The following is a 16,483-nucleotide window of genomic DNA, read 5'->3' on the forward strand; positions in this document are numbered from 1 at the left end:
GAGAGTCTAATAAAAACAATTAAATCAACAGCATATGTCAAAAAGGGAACAGGATGCCGGCCTGGGAAATAACAGCTGTTGCTATGACAACGGTTACGTTAATTATAATTGTGTGGCAAAAAAAAAGAAGTAACGCCGATGTTAATAGAATCTATATATACCTGTTGTACATGTATTACAATGGATGAACGGGGGAGGGGAGAGGATCCAAACCTTATTAAAGAGCATTAGTAACATGGTGTGTGTGTGTGGGGGGGGGGGACATGGAATAAAATATCCTTAATAAGGTGTATAATGACCATGGCGCCAATGGGATCAAAGTCTGATGATAGTTGTGTAAGCCCCAGGGCCATATTTGCAGTGTGCACTCCATAATGGGTCCTCGAGCCATTAAAGGAAGACTGATTCTGATACTGTTCTTTAACTATAAGCCCCATTAGGCTTGTGGCTATTATAATGGGGTGTGAATCTGACTTGTGGGACCACCACTGATCCCAAGAACACAGTAGTGTCAGTTCTAATCTAGTGCTGCATCTGCTTCAACCTTTCTTTCCAGCAGGGCGGCGCCCCGCCATCATTCCTTGGCTGTAGCTGTAGCGGCAAGAAACAGGAAAAACTTAGATGAGGACACAATGCTAAATCAGTATGGTGGTAGCGGCCCCCTCATTCTCAAAATTGGTGGTGGATACATATGCAGGATGCCACAGATTAAATTGCTTGTGGTTGTAGTCTTTCAACTACACATTGGGGGGCGATACTGAGTCATAGAAGAAATGGTAAGGGTGTCCCCAAATCTGATGAAGTGGAGAGGACGATATGATTTCATATCAATGCCAGAGTTGGAGGAACACTCTAGGTAAAACAATACCATTGAATTATGCCTCGTACAGGGCTTAAAGGGTTATTCATCATTTTCATAAATTAATATCGTTGGATAGAGCTTGTAAAAACAAGCAGTTTTGCAATTTTCTGCGTGTTAAAGTTTTCATCCGTTCCTGAGATATTAACACTTTTTCTTTTGTTTACAGCTCGTTGCCTTGGAGACCGAGCACCGCTGCTAGGCAACAGAACATGCTCAGTGCTTACAAGCTCTTCTCTATTGAGATTGTAAGCCTCTGTTTTGATGCTGGCCAGGATTGTTATCTCCCAGCTTCAATGCAGTGCTTAGAAGTTAGACAGCAGCGGTGGTCGGTTTCCGAGGTAACGGGATGAAAACAAAAGAAAGGTGTTAATATCTCAAGAATGGCTACAAATTTAACAAGCAGTAAATTGCAAAAATTTTTGTTTTTACCAGTGCTATCCGAAAATATCTGTCTATGAAGATGGGAACGAACCCTTTAAGAGGGTGGAGCGTGACACAAGGATTCAAAGATGGACGTCCTGCCCTGCGCCATCAGGTCAACAAACCACCTTGCCTTGAGCAAGATACAGGCCACGCCATTGAAATAAATGACTGCAACAGAGGAAGGAAAGTGTAGCCACAACTATGCATATAATGTCAGGGCATTCTGGGAGTTATAGTACCACAACAGTTGGAGACCACTGATACTCTGTGCATGGTGTCAGCAGGTGGAGGGAGGAGTACTAGGTAGGGTCTCATGTATTGGAGATACAAGCACTTTCGACTGAGACTAACACCCCGGCCCCCATCATATCTGAGGAGCTGTCCTCAGTGCTGAAAACCCAGGTGTCCACACTTTCCAGCGTGCTGTGATGAGCACCATTTACTTTGCTTGGGTTTGTATCTTTAAATCCAGCACTGGGGGTTATTACGATCCCGGAATGGACCCCCCGAGTGTATTCTATCACCGTAAAGTAATAACGACGCACATTGCCAGCTACCGAGTTCACTGCTGCAATTTGCTCCCCAAGGCCCAAAAGCAGCAATAATTTGAGATGGGAGTAATTTGCAGAATGGCAGCCGGTGACTAGAAAATTGCCGCTTTTTGCAGAAGTGTGCCGTCTCCGATTATAGGAGCGTCCTAATTATTTTCTGCCAGTAATAATGTGTGACAGCGTATGCCTCCATCCTCTATTACTCCTGCTGTTACATAGTATACTGCTGGGGTCTTATACTCTGCAGCGTCTATCTATCTATCTATCTATCCTTCTATCTATCCCATATCTATCTATCTATCTATCCCCTATCTATCTATCTATCTATCTATCTATCTATCTATCCTTCTATCTATCCCATATCTATCTATCTATCTATCTATCTATCCTTCTATCTATCCCATATCTATCTATCTATCTATCTATCCTTCTATCTATCTATCTATCTATCCTTCTATCTATCCCCTATCTATCTATCCTTCTATCTATCCCATATCTATCTATCTATCCTTCTATCTATCCCATATCTATCTATCTATCTATCCTTCTATCTATCTATCTATCTATCCTTCTATCTATCCTCTATCTATCTATCCTTCTATCTATCCCATATCTATCTATCTATCTATCCTTCTATCTATCCCATATCTATCTATCTATCTATCCTTCTATCTATCCCATATCTATCTATCTATCTATCTATCTATCCCCTATCTATCTATCTATCTATCCTTCTATCTATCCTTCTATCTATCCTTCTATCTATCCCATATCTATCTATCTATCTATCTATCCTTCTATCTATCCCCTATCTATCTATCCTTCTATCTATCCCATATCTATCTATCTATCTATCCTTCTATCTATCCCCTATCTATCTATCTATCTATCTATCTATCTATCCCCTATCTATCTATCTATCCTTCTATCTATCCCCTATCTATCTATCCTTCTATCTATCCCATATCTATCTATCTATCTATCCTTCTATCTATCCCATATCTATCTATCTATCTATCCTTCTATCTATCTATCTATCTATCCTTCTATCTATCCCCTATCTATCTATCCTTCTATCTATCCCATATCTATCCTTCTATCTATCCCATATCTATCTATCTATCTATCTATCCCCTATCTATCTATCTATCTATCCTTCTATCTATCCTTCTATCTATCCTTCTATCTATCCCATATCTATCTATCTATCTATCTATCCTTCTATCTATCCCCTATCTATCTATCCTTCTATCTATCCCATATCTATCTATCTATCTATCCTTCTATCTATCCCCTATCTATCTATCCCCTATCTATCTATCTATCTATCCCCTATCTATCTATCTATCCTTCTATCTATCCCCTATCTATCTATCCTTCTATCTATCCCATATCTATCTATCTATCTATCTATCCTTCTATCTATCCCATATCTATCTATCTATCCCCTATCTATCTATCTATCCTTCTATCTATCCCCTATCTATCTATCTATCCCCTATCTATCTATCTATCCTTCTATCTATCCCCTATCTATCTATCTATCTATCTATCCCATTATCTATCTATCTATTTATCCCATATCTATCTATCTATTTATTCCATATCTATCTATCTCATATCTATTATCTATCATCTATCTATCTCATATCTATCTATCTATCCCATATCTATCTATCTATCTCATATCTATCTATCTATCTATCTATCTCATATCTATCTATCTCATATCTATCTATCTATCTATCTCATATCTATCTATCTATCTCATATCTATCTATCTATCTATCTAATATCTATCTATCTATCTCATATCTATCTCATATCTATCTATCTATCCCATATCTATCTATCTATCCCATATCTATCTATCTATCATCTATCTCATATCTATCCCATATCTATCTATCTATCCCATATCTATCTATCTATCTCATATCTATCTATCTATCTATTATCTATCATCTATCTATTATCTATCTATCTATTATCTATCTATCTATCTATCTATCTATTATCTATCTATTATCTATCTATTATCTATCATCTATCTATTATCTATCATCTATCTATTATCTATCTATCTATCTATTATCTCATATCTATCTATCTATTATCTATCTATCTATCCCATATCTATCTATCCCATATCTATCTATCCCATATCTATCTATCCCATATCTATCTATCTATCTATCCATCTATCTACCCCATGTCTATCTATCTATCTATCTGACAAGTTCTGTCCAGAGTTATAGGCTTGTAGCCCAAGAGAGGCATGTAGGCAGAGTAGTACCCATCAGATGGGAGATCACCTTGCAGTGGTTGATGGGCACACATGAATTGGCCAATTTATGTGCTAAGAACCTCCGTTTTTTGTAAGTAAAGCTTACTGAGTAATAACACTGTTTAGATAAAACGTTTTTATTGTCTTTATGTATTTTGGCCATAATGGAGTGCTGCTGCGCTTTCTTTTTATCTATCTATTATCTATATATCTATCTATCTATCCCATATCTATCTATCTATTATCTACCTATTATCTATCATCTATCTATCTATCCTTCTTTCTATCTATCTATCTATCATCTATCTATTTATCTATCATCTATCTATCTATCTATCTATCCCATATCTATCTATCTATCTATCTATCTATCCCTCTATCTATCTATCTATCTATCTATCCCATATCTATCTATCTATCTATCTATCCCATATCTATCTATCTATCTATCCCATATCTATCTATCCCATATCTATCTATCCCATATCTATCTATCTATCTATCCCATATCTATCTATCTATCTATCTATCCCATATCTATCTATCTATCTATCTATCTATCTATCTATCTATCTATCTATCTATCTATCTATCTATCCCTGGCAGACGCCTAAATGCCTTTTCTGCCATCGTCAGGTTAATAGAGGTGTATGGGCTCCAGGAGACCCTTAGCTAGATGGAAGCATTATCCGCCTGGCTGTCATGGGCTTTTGCAGCTGAGGGGCTGTGACTCTACACTTGTGCTCCTTGGTTTAGTCAGTCATGGGTCGCCCCGGTTTTCAAAATACAGTAAAAAGAAAAGCAAATAGGAGAGGTTTATGGTTGAACTGTGAAGTTTTTCTTCTGTTTAATCAGATGATGAAGATCCAATCTGATGCTTCAGCGATGGGAGAATTATTGAGCAGCGGTGCAGACTGATCTTACGGTCAGAAGCCCCCTCGTCTTTACCGAGAGCTGAAAAAACCTATTGATTCTGTAAGTGTCCATGGATATCATTATTGTGTTTACTGCGCCAGACGATTATGATGACGGTAATTAGGCCGCTTGTTTATGCCCATGATGAAGCAGGAGGCGAGACGGAAAACTCTAGCATGTGTTGGCATTTCAGAAATAACTCTCTACGAAAATTAAGTCCTTTATTTTTCCGATTCAGGGTTGCACTTGAATTATGTCAGGGAATTATTTCCATCGCGTCTCTTCGGATAATGGGGAATACGGTCTTCATTTTACTCTTTGGTCGAAGACCATGTGTGGGCGGGGAGTTGAGTCAGTTCTTTCGATACTCATGGGTTGCTTCAACTGCTCCATTGGTCAATAAGACAGGACTGCTCCAGTAAAGGAGATCATTGGAGCAGTTCTCTTGTTGGTCAACCATGGTCCTCCTAACACCAAGCTGAAGAAGTCCTAGGAGCCAAGGAGTTTTTTTTCGGTAGGCTGTCTTCTTTTGGTGTCTATGAAAATCCTTCATTGTTGGCCACTTAAAAAGTCAAGTTGGTCAAACTGGCTGTCAGAGTCCACATCCTCAATCACCACCTCGATGGTAGTTTTTTTGGACCAGCCATTGTCCAACTCTACATGTAGTCTACAAAAAGTCTTGGCTACTTAGACTCTGCCATAGTCTTTAAAAGAGAGATCCAGCCAAAATAATCCTTGGAAAAGTTAGAGAAGAGTGAAGAGGACAGCATAATTTTGGACCACCACTAATTTGGTCTTGATAAATCAAAGACCTTTAGTACTGCACAGAGATTTCAGCTACTGGAAATGGGAAGCCTTATTACCCAGGGTACTTCCTTCTTCAAGTAAATATTTTACAGAAATTGTCAAACCAATCAGCACGTCTATTGGGGTGAGGCTGGACTTTACACATTGCCTGTGACATACTGTGTGTTGCTGCACAAAGCACAGCCTCCGGCCTCTCCTGTGGATTATTCTTAGCCCTTTTTGTTCTGCTGTTAACTATCCTCATAGATTGCTTCCAGCTTTCTGTCGATGATGTAAGGCTATTTTTCTCTTATAATCTTTACCCCTCCCTGCAAGGGGCTGGACTTTGCACACAGCCTGTGACATACTGCGTGTTGCTGCACATAGCACAGCCTCCAGCCTCTCCTGTGCATTTTCCTTAGACCTGCTCTCCAGCATCCTGCACACAATTTGGAATGATCTATATAAGTGTAGCACTTATCAGAAATGATCTTGCCCCACCTCCTTATGTGACACTTGGACAAAGCATGATGGGACATGTAGTTACCAGAAAGTGACTTCTACAAACCAGATGGCAGATGGGAAATGTTATGGGAACAAAACATCAGTGGGAAGGGATGTGGGGAGAATAGTATTATAATGATGATGGCAAGGTAAGGGGGAGTTTGGGGGAGTTTAAGTGTCTGTTGGAGTTTCCCTTTAATATGTTGCCTATATATAATTGCATCACAGCAGGTAACATTATCATTCTGCCACAGGCAGGAGATGAGATTTTGGCATTTTACAGCCCGGAGTTGGCTCGCAATCCTGTCTTCAATAATTTAACAAGTTGTTCAAGATTCCAGAACATCCCCCGTTCCCTGCGCCCTGCAGACATGACAAGCTGGAGACTAAACTTCTATCATTCAGTATCGGCTCCCTCTCTTACGGGATGACGCTCCCTCCTGACATTTCATATAATGAATCGAATATTCAGACTAAATGAGAAATAGATTGACAGATGAGAAGTATTATCCGAAGTGAAACACGGGCTACAAAAAGTATATTCATCGTCCTTCAGTCTGGCATAAATACAAGACTGATACACTGTAACGAATCGGCAGGACTAGGCAATGACAGGTTCAGCCTTCTGATGGCACATTTAGACCCTGCCCCTGAGCCGGCCCCCGAGTAGCGGGAACACCCATTTTGGGGTGGGGTTTGCATAAAGATTACACCTTTTATGGTTTCATTAGCAGAATTATCTGGGAAAAATGGGAACAGTTTAGGTGCAGTTCGTCATGGCATGCTGGGAGTTGTAGTTTTGCAATAGCTGGAGTATAACAGTTTGGAGACCACCTATAATCTGGGTAAGCCTGAACAGATGAAGAGAAGGTTTACAGTCTTTAAAGAGGACATGTTTCCAGGTCAAAAGTGGCCAGTTTTTGCTCTTATTTTATTCCTGTTGCTCCCGTGAGTATTCTAATTTTTGCTTGTTTTTTTAAATCCGCCATACGGTTCCAGAGATATGGACCTTTTTCTTTAGTGCTACTTCTTATAGTCTTAACCAAGAGGGCGTGGCTCTCAGAGCAGCCTAAAGACACGCCCCCAAAGAACCCTCTGAGCCATGCCCCATTGACAAAGACTGTAAAGGGTAGCACTAAATAAAAAAGGCTCATATCTTTGGAACCATATAGCGGAATTAAAAAAGACAAAAATCGGAATACTCAGTGGAGCAGCGAGAATAAAAGAAGAGCAAAAACTGGACACTTTTGACATGGTGAAATGTTAATAAGTATGTTCCCATTCAGGCTGTCAGGGCATACTGGGAGTTGTAGTTTTGCAGTAGATGAAGAACCACAGGTTGGAGACCACTGACCCAGACTGATACATTGTATCTCGAGGGGGTTTTTCATCGCTGACCTCGTGTGACCCTTTATCTGTTAGTGATTCTCTTTTTATCATCCATAAAGCAATAAATAATGTGATCTCTATATTTGAAAATTGGAAAACAATATAACAACAGAATGATAGTTTGTTTTTTGGCAGCCGGGCCTCCACTTACCGCACGTAGAGGGAACGCTTTTGGTTTGTTTTCAGAGAGCCGGACCCAGAACTCATGCTGTGATTCATCATCTGCTCGCGTAGGTCATGGATTTTTGCTTCAAACCGAGCGTACTCTGAAAAGAGAATGGAAGCAGAAACATGTTAGAAAACATTTGCCAAGTGACCCGTCCGTAACTATCAGATGCCAGAGAAGATGAGCCATTACGCGGGCCGCCGCACTAACAGGACTGATGGAGAAATGACTGGAGCAAAATGTCGATAAGTTCGAAAAGGATGGCGCCATACACAGTTAATACTGGTTATAAAGTCACCAAATATAAAACACAGCCTCATTAATAAATAGCTGACACTTAAAGGGGTTGTCTACTACTCGGACAACCCCTTCTGAATCATTGTTTTCCCTATGTAAAATAATAACATGTTATACTCACCTCTGGTGATGGTGCCATTCCAGCAGTGTCAGCACTGGCTCTCCCAGGGATTGCGTGACACTGATCACAGGGATCGCTTGACATAACATTGTTACGCGAACCCCAGGAAAGCTAGTGTTGACGCCTCTGGAACAGTGCCAGCACAAGAGGTTAGTATATTAGTGTTACTATTTTACAAGAGGGAAACATATGGATTCAGAAGGGGCTGTCCGAGTAGTGGACAACCCCTTCAAAGGCGTTTTCTCATGATCATAAATGGGTAAACTTGCAAACTGCTTGCAAAAATCAGCAACTTTTCCATTTACCTCTTATTAAAAATCCTATCCAGTCTCAAGAACGAAGGGATTTTTAATTTTATAGTTTACTAATCATTGCCTAGGTTACCGGCCATGTCTGCAATCTATCAGAAGTGGCCGGTTTCCTAAGCAAAGAGCGCGCTTGCAAGCACAAAATTCAGGTCAGCTCAACCATGGATTTTCTATTCTTATGAGTGTTATTGGGATTAGCCTTTCTTTTTGGGCATGTTCCTTGTTGAAAAAGTGATTAGAGAGTGTCCTGCTGCTGGAATCATCAAGAATCTACTGTAATCTATGCAGAAACTCAACTTCCAATTTCCCCTGCAGCAGTCCCACAGGAAAAATTAGGCATTACACATTTTGGGTCCTCCAGGTGGATATATGCTATTTACAGCCACTCCCCATTGAGGAGGGTCATAAATGCAAGACCCTGTTCACTCAGTTTTTTTTCTTTTTTTTATACTAGTTGTTTTTAAACCAGAAAAATCCATCTCCAGTAATTCACCTGCTTCTTGATGATTTCCAGGTATAGCACTGTTTTCTTCTTCTCTAAACAAGGGGAAAACGTGACTTAAACTCTGCCTCCTCTAGTAGCAGCAATCTGAACTTGTCAGTTTGTGATCAGTCCGATCATGCTGCAGCCAGTCTCTTTGACATCCGTCTCCTAATTCTTACATGTGGTTGTCAAAAAAAAGTAGAGGGTGGATAGTAGGTCTGTGAGTGGAGGATCCGATTACACAGGGTTTATTGTAGTCTACTGTATAACCATGGAGACATATAGGCCTGCATAGGAGCTGTGTACATAAAAAGGTACAAGCTTTTGAATCACAACTAACTGCAAAGTCGCTTTCTTTTTTTTTTATTCTAGAAACATCAGTGCAATAAAAAAAAAAAAAATGTTGCAAAAGTCTTCACACACTATTGTTTTCCCAATATACACTAGTGGTATCATCAATGGTAGAGAGCATCATTACAGCCACGTGGCCGCCCATGGACCCTGAACTGAAGGGTACACCGTTGCTTCTTCAGAAGCTTCTCTGATCATCTGATGGTGATCTGCCATGACCCCCACAATCAGATGTTGTATTCCAACGATAAGGCACATGTATAGGATATAGGACCCCCAACCATTGAGAGAAGAGAGGCCCACAATTTGTCAATTTTGTTCATTGAAATCAATGCTGTGGTGTCTGAGATTGCATGTCGTTCTCTCCTGTGATGTCTATGGGAGCAGCTTGCTCGGCTCCTCTGTATGTCGCATAGACTTAAGTAGGGAAAAGCCAACGCTGATGGAACCCGATTCTCCCAAAAGTCGAGGAAAACCCGCACCACCCTGTGGATATGCCCCAAGTTCCCAATGTCCCTTTAATTAAGCATTGTATGGAAATCAAAGCAGATGTCTGGGTCATTTATAGGCACAGTAGCTCTTCGTGGTGGCTTTCCGAGTAGATGTCTCCTCTCGATTACTTCCCTGTGCCCTAATAGACGGAATAACAGTAGCTGTATAATAACTGTAGACCCACAATCAGGAGAATACAATATGTGAAGATCTGAGGAAGTGGGTTGTAATAATCACCTAGGCAGGTAAATAATGGAACTATTTTTATTCCTTACGTCCATGGTCTTACAGCAATTCCGGATAGATGGTCACAATGCAATGTCCCCAGTCCACAAGATCCTAACCCGGGATCAGTAGTTCCACTGCCCCCGTACCAGGTGATACCCACTGTTTCCCAACTTTTAGTTGACCCACAGCTGTTGTATCTCCCGCCGGTATAGTCTGCAGTCACAGCCCATGCTCCTCCAGTCGAAGGGATGCCAGGACCGTAGCACGTGTGTCCAACTCCAGCCAGCAACAATCCCTCCATTTCCTGATCAGTGTCCTAAATACCTCAAACCCCTTCCCCGGAATTGAGCCTGACCCTCGGGAAACACCCCATCAAAGCTAACTGGGCATTGCTGGAGGTATTTTACTAATGTGGAGCCCATCACCTGGGACTGCATGTGAGTCCCCCTGTGGTGACGGCTCCACTGGGTCTACTATCCCCATCCACACAGTGGGACTAGTCACTGGGAGAACAATGGCTTGAGGCCCCTGAGACACTAACAAGATTATTGGAATGATTGCTTTACCTGATTACCAATCTTGGGTCTGGCCTTATGTATACATAAGATCCAGCCCACACGTCTTCCTCTGCTTACCGTCACTGAATGGAAACATTGATTCCTGAGGCTGAACTGCCGAGCAAGCAAATCTCTAATAAAATGCAGCAAGAAAATCTCTAATAAAACACAACAATAAGATCAACGTAACTAGTGCTCCGTGCTGGAAAAAGTCAGCATCCCTCAGAGCCATGGATTTGGCTCTACGTGCATTCATCCAATAGTCTTTAGAACAAGGCCAGCTCCTCACAACATACATGTTATATACATACGAGTGAGTGGTACTGTGGCACCCCAGGGGTCTGGTTTCCACAGTAACGGCAATGTTATGTCTGAGAGCAGGTGGGAGGTCTCTTGGTCAGGAATCCTATGCATGCCACACCTCCTGCCCAGTCCTGGGAGGGGAAGAACTTCCCCTATATAAACCTGGGGCTGAGGCAGGGTTAGGGAGTTCAGAGGGAGAGTTCGGCCAGGAGGGCTGACAGGGAGCTGTGGCTCCGGCTGGGCCCAGCTCCTGGGCCATGCCAGAAGTAGAGACAGAGAAGAGAAGCAGCTATGGGAAGAAACAACAGGAGCTCTGTGGGAGCAGTGTTACAAGGAGTCAGGGGCTGGCAGCTGCAGAGCTCGCCCTGACTGAGAAGATTTCTTACCGGACCCGGAGTCCGAGGCTGTGGGGACTAACTCCTACCCAGCAGCAGAATCCGTCAGGCAGGGGATTCCAGGTCCTCTGGCCAAGAAACCCGAAGGCACGGTCACACGCGTGGGACCAGCACCGCCGTCGTGGAGCGGAAGCTACTAGAAGGCCCCGAGTCACCGGCCATACGGGTGAGCACCACACGGTACACTCAGGGACGTGGGCTACTTATACCCGCCTCTAGCAAGGTAGCCAGAAGAGTACAGTTAGTTTGGGAGGCCTACAACTCCGCCTGGCCAGGGGAGATCCCATCTGCTCAAGGACTGACCAGGCCCCAATCGCTAGCCAGTACTCCGGGAGGGTCTATCTTTGTCACCAGTAAAGACCCTGAACTACACCGTACCGTCTCCGAGTGGTTCCTGCTACCCCCATCATACACGTCGGCTGCCCTGAGGCCATACCCCTCCCGTTGGGGGTGATACTATCACGCTGCACAATCCTACCACCGGCCTCAGCGGTCTGCCCTGCAGCAGCAGCTCCTTAGCTGCATTCAACGGGTGGCGTAGTCGTACAACATCTACCGCTAATCCAGCGCCACTTAGTCTGACTCCCTGGGCACGGACCGGATCACCGCCACGAGACTACAACCCTCAAGAGATCCGGCTCCGGGTAAGCTCCCGCGTGCGCAACGCAGCGCGACACAGGCCCAGGGGCGCGTCAGTACCAGCCACTCGGCTTATAACACTGCTGCACTATTAGAATCTTTGCCGTGTTACCTCCTTTACATTCATAAATTCATTTCTGATCGCTCTGAGACATTTCTGAGAGTTCACAGAAGACAAGCTTCATATTAACTCCAGACAGTGGAAGCATGAGCCTTTGTAGGGATGTCCCGCAGAGACCCCAGGGGGATGATGAGATCCTTCATCCATAATGGGACATTAGTATTCATTGGGTCCTGGGTGGGGGTTGTAGAACCTGTGCAGGGATGTCCCACATAGACCTCAGACGGTCTAATAACACAGAACAGTCTCGTATGTCCAGGAGACTTGCTGCAGAGACTTGTGACCCGGGGGACCATGAGATACTTCATCTATAATGTAACATTAGCATTCATTTGGTCCTTGGTGAGGGTTGTAGTCATTGCATGGGCTCATTTATAGAAGAAGCCGACCGGCTGTTCACTCTGTATTCTAGATGTCACACAAGCACCAACTACTTGGTTTTGCACAATGTTTTTTTTTTTTTAGGATGGGATTACATATGATGAAAGAGATTCAATAAAGAAAAAAATTGGCTCAAAAATCTGCATTAATTGTAATGGCTGATTTTCTGGTGTAGACTAGGCTTTAAGCGACGATGTCCTTTGTTGGGTCGCTCTCTTTGGTTCTGGTCTTATTCTGTTCAGTCTCAATTCCTCAGTGCCTGTGGCTACAACAGACCTTGGGCAACGTCTCCCCAGTCTTCTCTTCACTCTCCAGCGCTCATGAGCTTTGATATGGCGTCATGATGTCTGTCACCCCATGATCTCATGACATTGCCTAATCGGTGCCATAGACTGAAGAATGAAGAAAAACCACAGTCAAAGGAAGCCAGAAGAGATCAATGCCTGAGGCCTAGTCAGCGCAGAAGGGGCAAAACCGTGGATACAGGAGAGAAGAAAACTGGAAACTGAGGTAGCGACCTGGGAGAAGACCAGGAATGGAGCTTCGGTGGTGGAAAAGGTTAGGTGTAGGGTGAGAAGAAAAGAGGAGCCAGAGGGAGGAAGCCTGAGGAGCTGCGGTGGCAGGGCAGGTGAGTAGCGGGGATGAGAAGACAGGAGCCGGGACCGAGACTGCAGAAGACCAGTCAGGGAGCTATGGTGGCAGGACAGGTGAGTGACGAAGTCACAAGAAGAAGGAAGCCAGAGGGAGAGAGCCTGTGGAGGACCGGGCAGGGAGCTGAGGTGGCAGGACAGGTGAGTGGCGGGGTGAGAAGAAGACGGGAGCTAGATGGAGAGAACCTGCAGAGTACCAGGCAAGCAGCTGAGGTGGTGGAAAAGGTGAGGGGCAGGGTGAGAAGAAAACTGTAGCTAGAGGGAGGGAGACTAAAGAGGACAGGGCAAGAAGCTGTGGTGGTGGAAAAGGTGAGGTGCAGAGTGAGAAGACGAGAGCTAGAGGGAGGGAGCTTGCAGAAGACTGGGCAAGGAGCTGTGGAAAAGGTGAGGTGCGGAGTGAGAAACAAACGGGAGCCAGAGGGAGGGAGCCTGAGGAGGACAGGGCAAGAAGCTGTGGTGGTGGAAAAGGTGAGGTGCAGAGTGAGAAGACGAGAGCTAGAGGGAGAGAGCTTGCAGGGGACTGGGTAAGGAGCTGTGGTGGTGGAAAAGGTGAGGTGCAGGGTGATAAGAAGATGGGAGCCAGAGGGATGGAGCCTGTGAAGGACCGGGCAAGGAGCTACAGTAGTGGAAAAGGTGAGGTGCAGGATGAGAAAAGAGGAGCTGGAGATAGGAAGCCTGAAGAAGACCGGGCAGAACACCAGGCAGAAAACCAGGCAGTGAGCTGTAGTGGCAGGTCAGGTGAGTGGCTGGGTGAGAAAACAAGACCCAGAGTGAGGGAGTGTGGAGGACCAGGCAAGGTGCTGCGGTGGCAGGACAGGTGAGAAGAAGACAGGAGCTAGAAGGAAGGAGCCAGGCAGAGAGGTGAGTGGCAAGGTGAGTATAATATTCTTTATTTTTTCTAAACCAATAGCTTGGCACTAAAAAGAATCCATCAAATTGGCAAATCTGATTTTATTTTGCCGATGGCTTACCATGGCAGCCAGGTAAATATAAAATTAATCAACCCATACAGGAAATGCAAGAATACTGAATTTAAGATTAAAATAATCAAAATATGTAATAAAAAGTTTTACGTATAAATTTTAAGTCATATGCACTTTTAATTGGTATCACTAGAAACGTCGGCTCGCCAAGCGAAAAACAAGCCGTGACGCATCTCCATCCAAGGAAAAATAAAAACGTTACAGATCTCAGAAAATAGCAATTTTTTTTTTTTTACAAAGTTCTGATTTTTTTAAAACGAGCAAGAAAAAAAAAAAGTAATTAAAGTTTGGCATCACCATATTCGTTCTGATCTGGAGAATGATTTTGCAGGGTCGTTATTACCGTGAAAAAAAGAAAGCACAAAAATGAAAAATTTATGTGACTTTTCATACAAGGTAAAGATAGCAGGTGATTTTGCTATCACTGTATAATAAGCTAAATAACAAGGGACCTAAAGGAATTGTCCAAGATTAGTAAAGCATCGCTGTTTTCTCAAAAAAACAGCACCACTCCTGCCCACAGGCTGTGTGTGGTATTGCAGTTTTTCATTAACCGCCATACGAGGACTTGTTTTCAGCAGGAAGAGCTGTAGCTTTGAATAACACCATTGACTACATGAAATCATGTAGTGAAAAGGCAAAAAAAAATCCTAAGTGAGGTACGATGATGAAAAATAAAAACACAATTCACCATTGTTTTTTGGGGTTTTGTTTTACAACACTCAATTGGCAAAAATAACCCGGTAACTTTGTTCCATGGATCACGGCAATAGCAAATTCATAAAGTTTTTTGTTTTTTTAAATGTTTCAGGTGTAGCCATATTCTAAGAGCCATAACTTTTTACTATGCAGTCGCTGGAGTTGTACGAGTTCTTGTTTTTTTGTGGTATGAATTGTAGTTTTTATTGGGACCATTTTTGGTTTTTTTTATGACTTTTTGATTCATTTTCAGTGGCCAAAAAAACAGGAATTCTGCCATTTCAATTTTTTTCTTCTTTTCCACCATCACCGTATGGGATAAATAATAAGATATTTTATTAGTTCAGACAGTTGTGAATGTGATGATGGCAAATACATTTATGTTTTGTATTTTTAAGATTTTTTTTAAACACTTCGGGAAAAATTGAAACTATGTAATTTTTTTTTAATTTAAAGATACTTTTAACCGTTTTTTGATAGTAGACCGCCGGCTATCATGACATCACCGTCGGCACCCAATGATCAGGTCGCTGTGGGGGAAGGGTCAATAGGCCCTAATTAGTCAACCAAGTTGCCTACAGTACGTCTAGTAACGATGGGTATGGTTTATGGGAATGGCACCCCGTATGCCTCATAAGGCGCTCCCGCACTGTCCAGGCCAAAGGTAGAGGAGATAGAAAGACTGAGGCCGCCATAAATCCAATGTTTTAATACTTAATTCCGATGAAATTTTCAAGGTATGATAAATTTTACATTCTAGATCTTCAGTCGGAGTCTCCGCAGATAAGTCGTGTGCTTTTCCACCGCTCTGTTATATCTTCTCCTTCCCCGCTCTGATGTCTCGCCTTCCTTTGATCTTATTAATCTCTTATGTTTGGACATGTTACTGTGCGTGTAATGGAGAGAGAGAGAGACGAGAGCTCATTATTAAGACATTCGGCCAAGATTACACGAGAAGAAAGAAGGGGGAAAAAAAATCGCATTCGGACATCCCTGGTGGTCTTGGGCACTGGATAGGTTAATGCCAACACTTCACTTTAATAGGCTTTTTTAAATTTTTATAGAGACCCTGGACCAGACCTCCACTTTTATATATAGACCCCCTTTTACACCGATCTGAGACCAGTCGCCTCGCCATTTTCCTTCACTCCTATCTCCTCCTGGCCGCAAACAAGTTCCAGAAGATGGTTGATGCCGAGAGGGTATTGTGATGGCACCTGGGAGTGAAGAGAAATGCAGTAATGGGGAGAGGTTAGTATGACGTGGGGGCATACGGGAGATTTGCCAACAGTTCTAGGAGACCTAGAGATCCCCTCTTATTCCAAGGAGCCTTCAGAAGAGTTGGCAAGTACAATGGTGATAAATGAATGGGAAGGATCCTACGACTCCGCACCCTCGTTAATGAACACAGAAGTCCCACTATCGCGGTGGGTTCCGTGTATAAAAGAAATATATCATTAATCCCAGCAATCTGACTTCTCTAAAGCAATGTCTCCTCCTCTCCACCCCTCTGGCACTCTGTATACCGAGCGGTATGAATAATTCACACTGTGTGTCAAAGCGAGGAGATTAAAGGCTAAGCGCCAATCCA

General features: G+C 43.0%; 1 protein-coding gene across 10 annotated transcripts in view; it reads right to left on the reverse strand.

Annotated features, from left to right (window-relative positions):
- The window catches only part of DLG2 (discs large MAGUK scaffold protein 2), a 1,666,258-nt gene that overhangs the window by 78,952 nt on the left and 1,570,823 nt on the right, over positions 1 to 16,483 (reverse strand). For all 10 annotated transcript variants that reach the window (XM_073661731.1, XM_073661710.1, XM_073661711.1 and 7 more), the window contains one exon: positions 7,869 to 7,983. In XM_073661731.1, the coding sequence (XP_073517832.1) occupies positions 7,869 to 7,939 (71 nt within the window). In that variant the 5' untranslated portion in view covers positions 7,940 to 7,983. The remainder of the gene's footprint in view (positions 1 to 7,868; positions 7,984 to 16,483) is intronic.

The sequence above is a fragment of the Phyllobates terribilis genome, unplaced genomic scaffold, assembly GCF_046119375.1.
Source record: "Phyllobates terribilis strain yellow unplaced genomic scaffold, ASM4611937v1 Scaffold_2__4_contigs__length_985480577, whole genome shotgun sequence".
NCBI lineage: Eukaryota > Metazoa > Chordata > Amphibia > Anura > Dendrobatidae > Phyllobates > Phyllobates terribilis.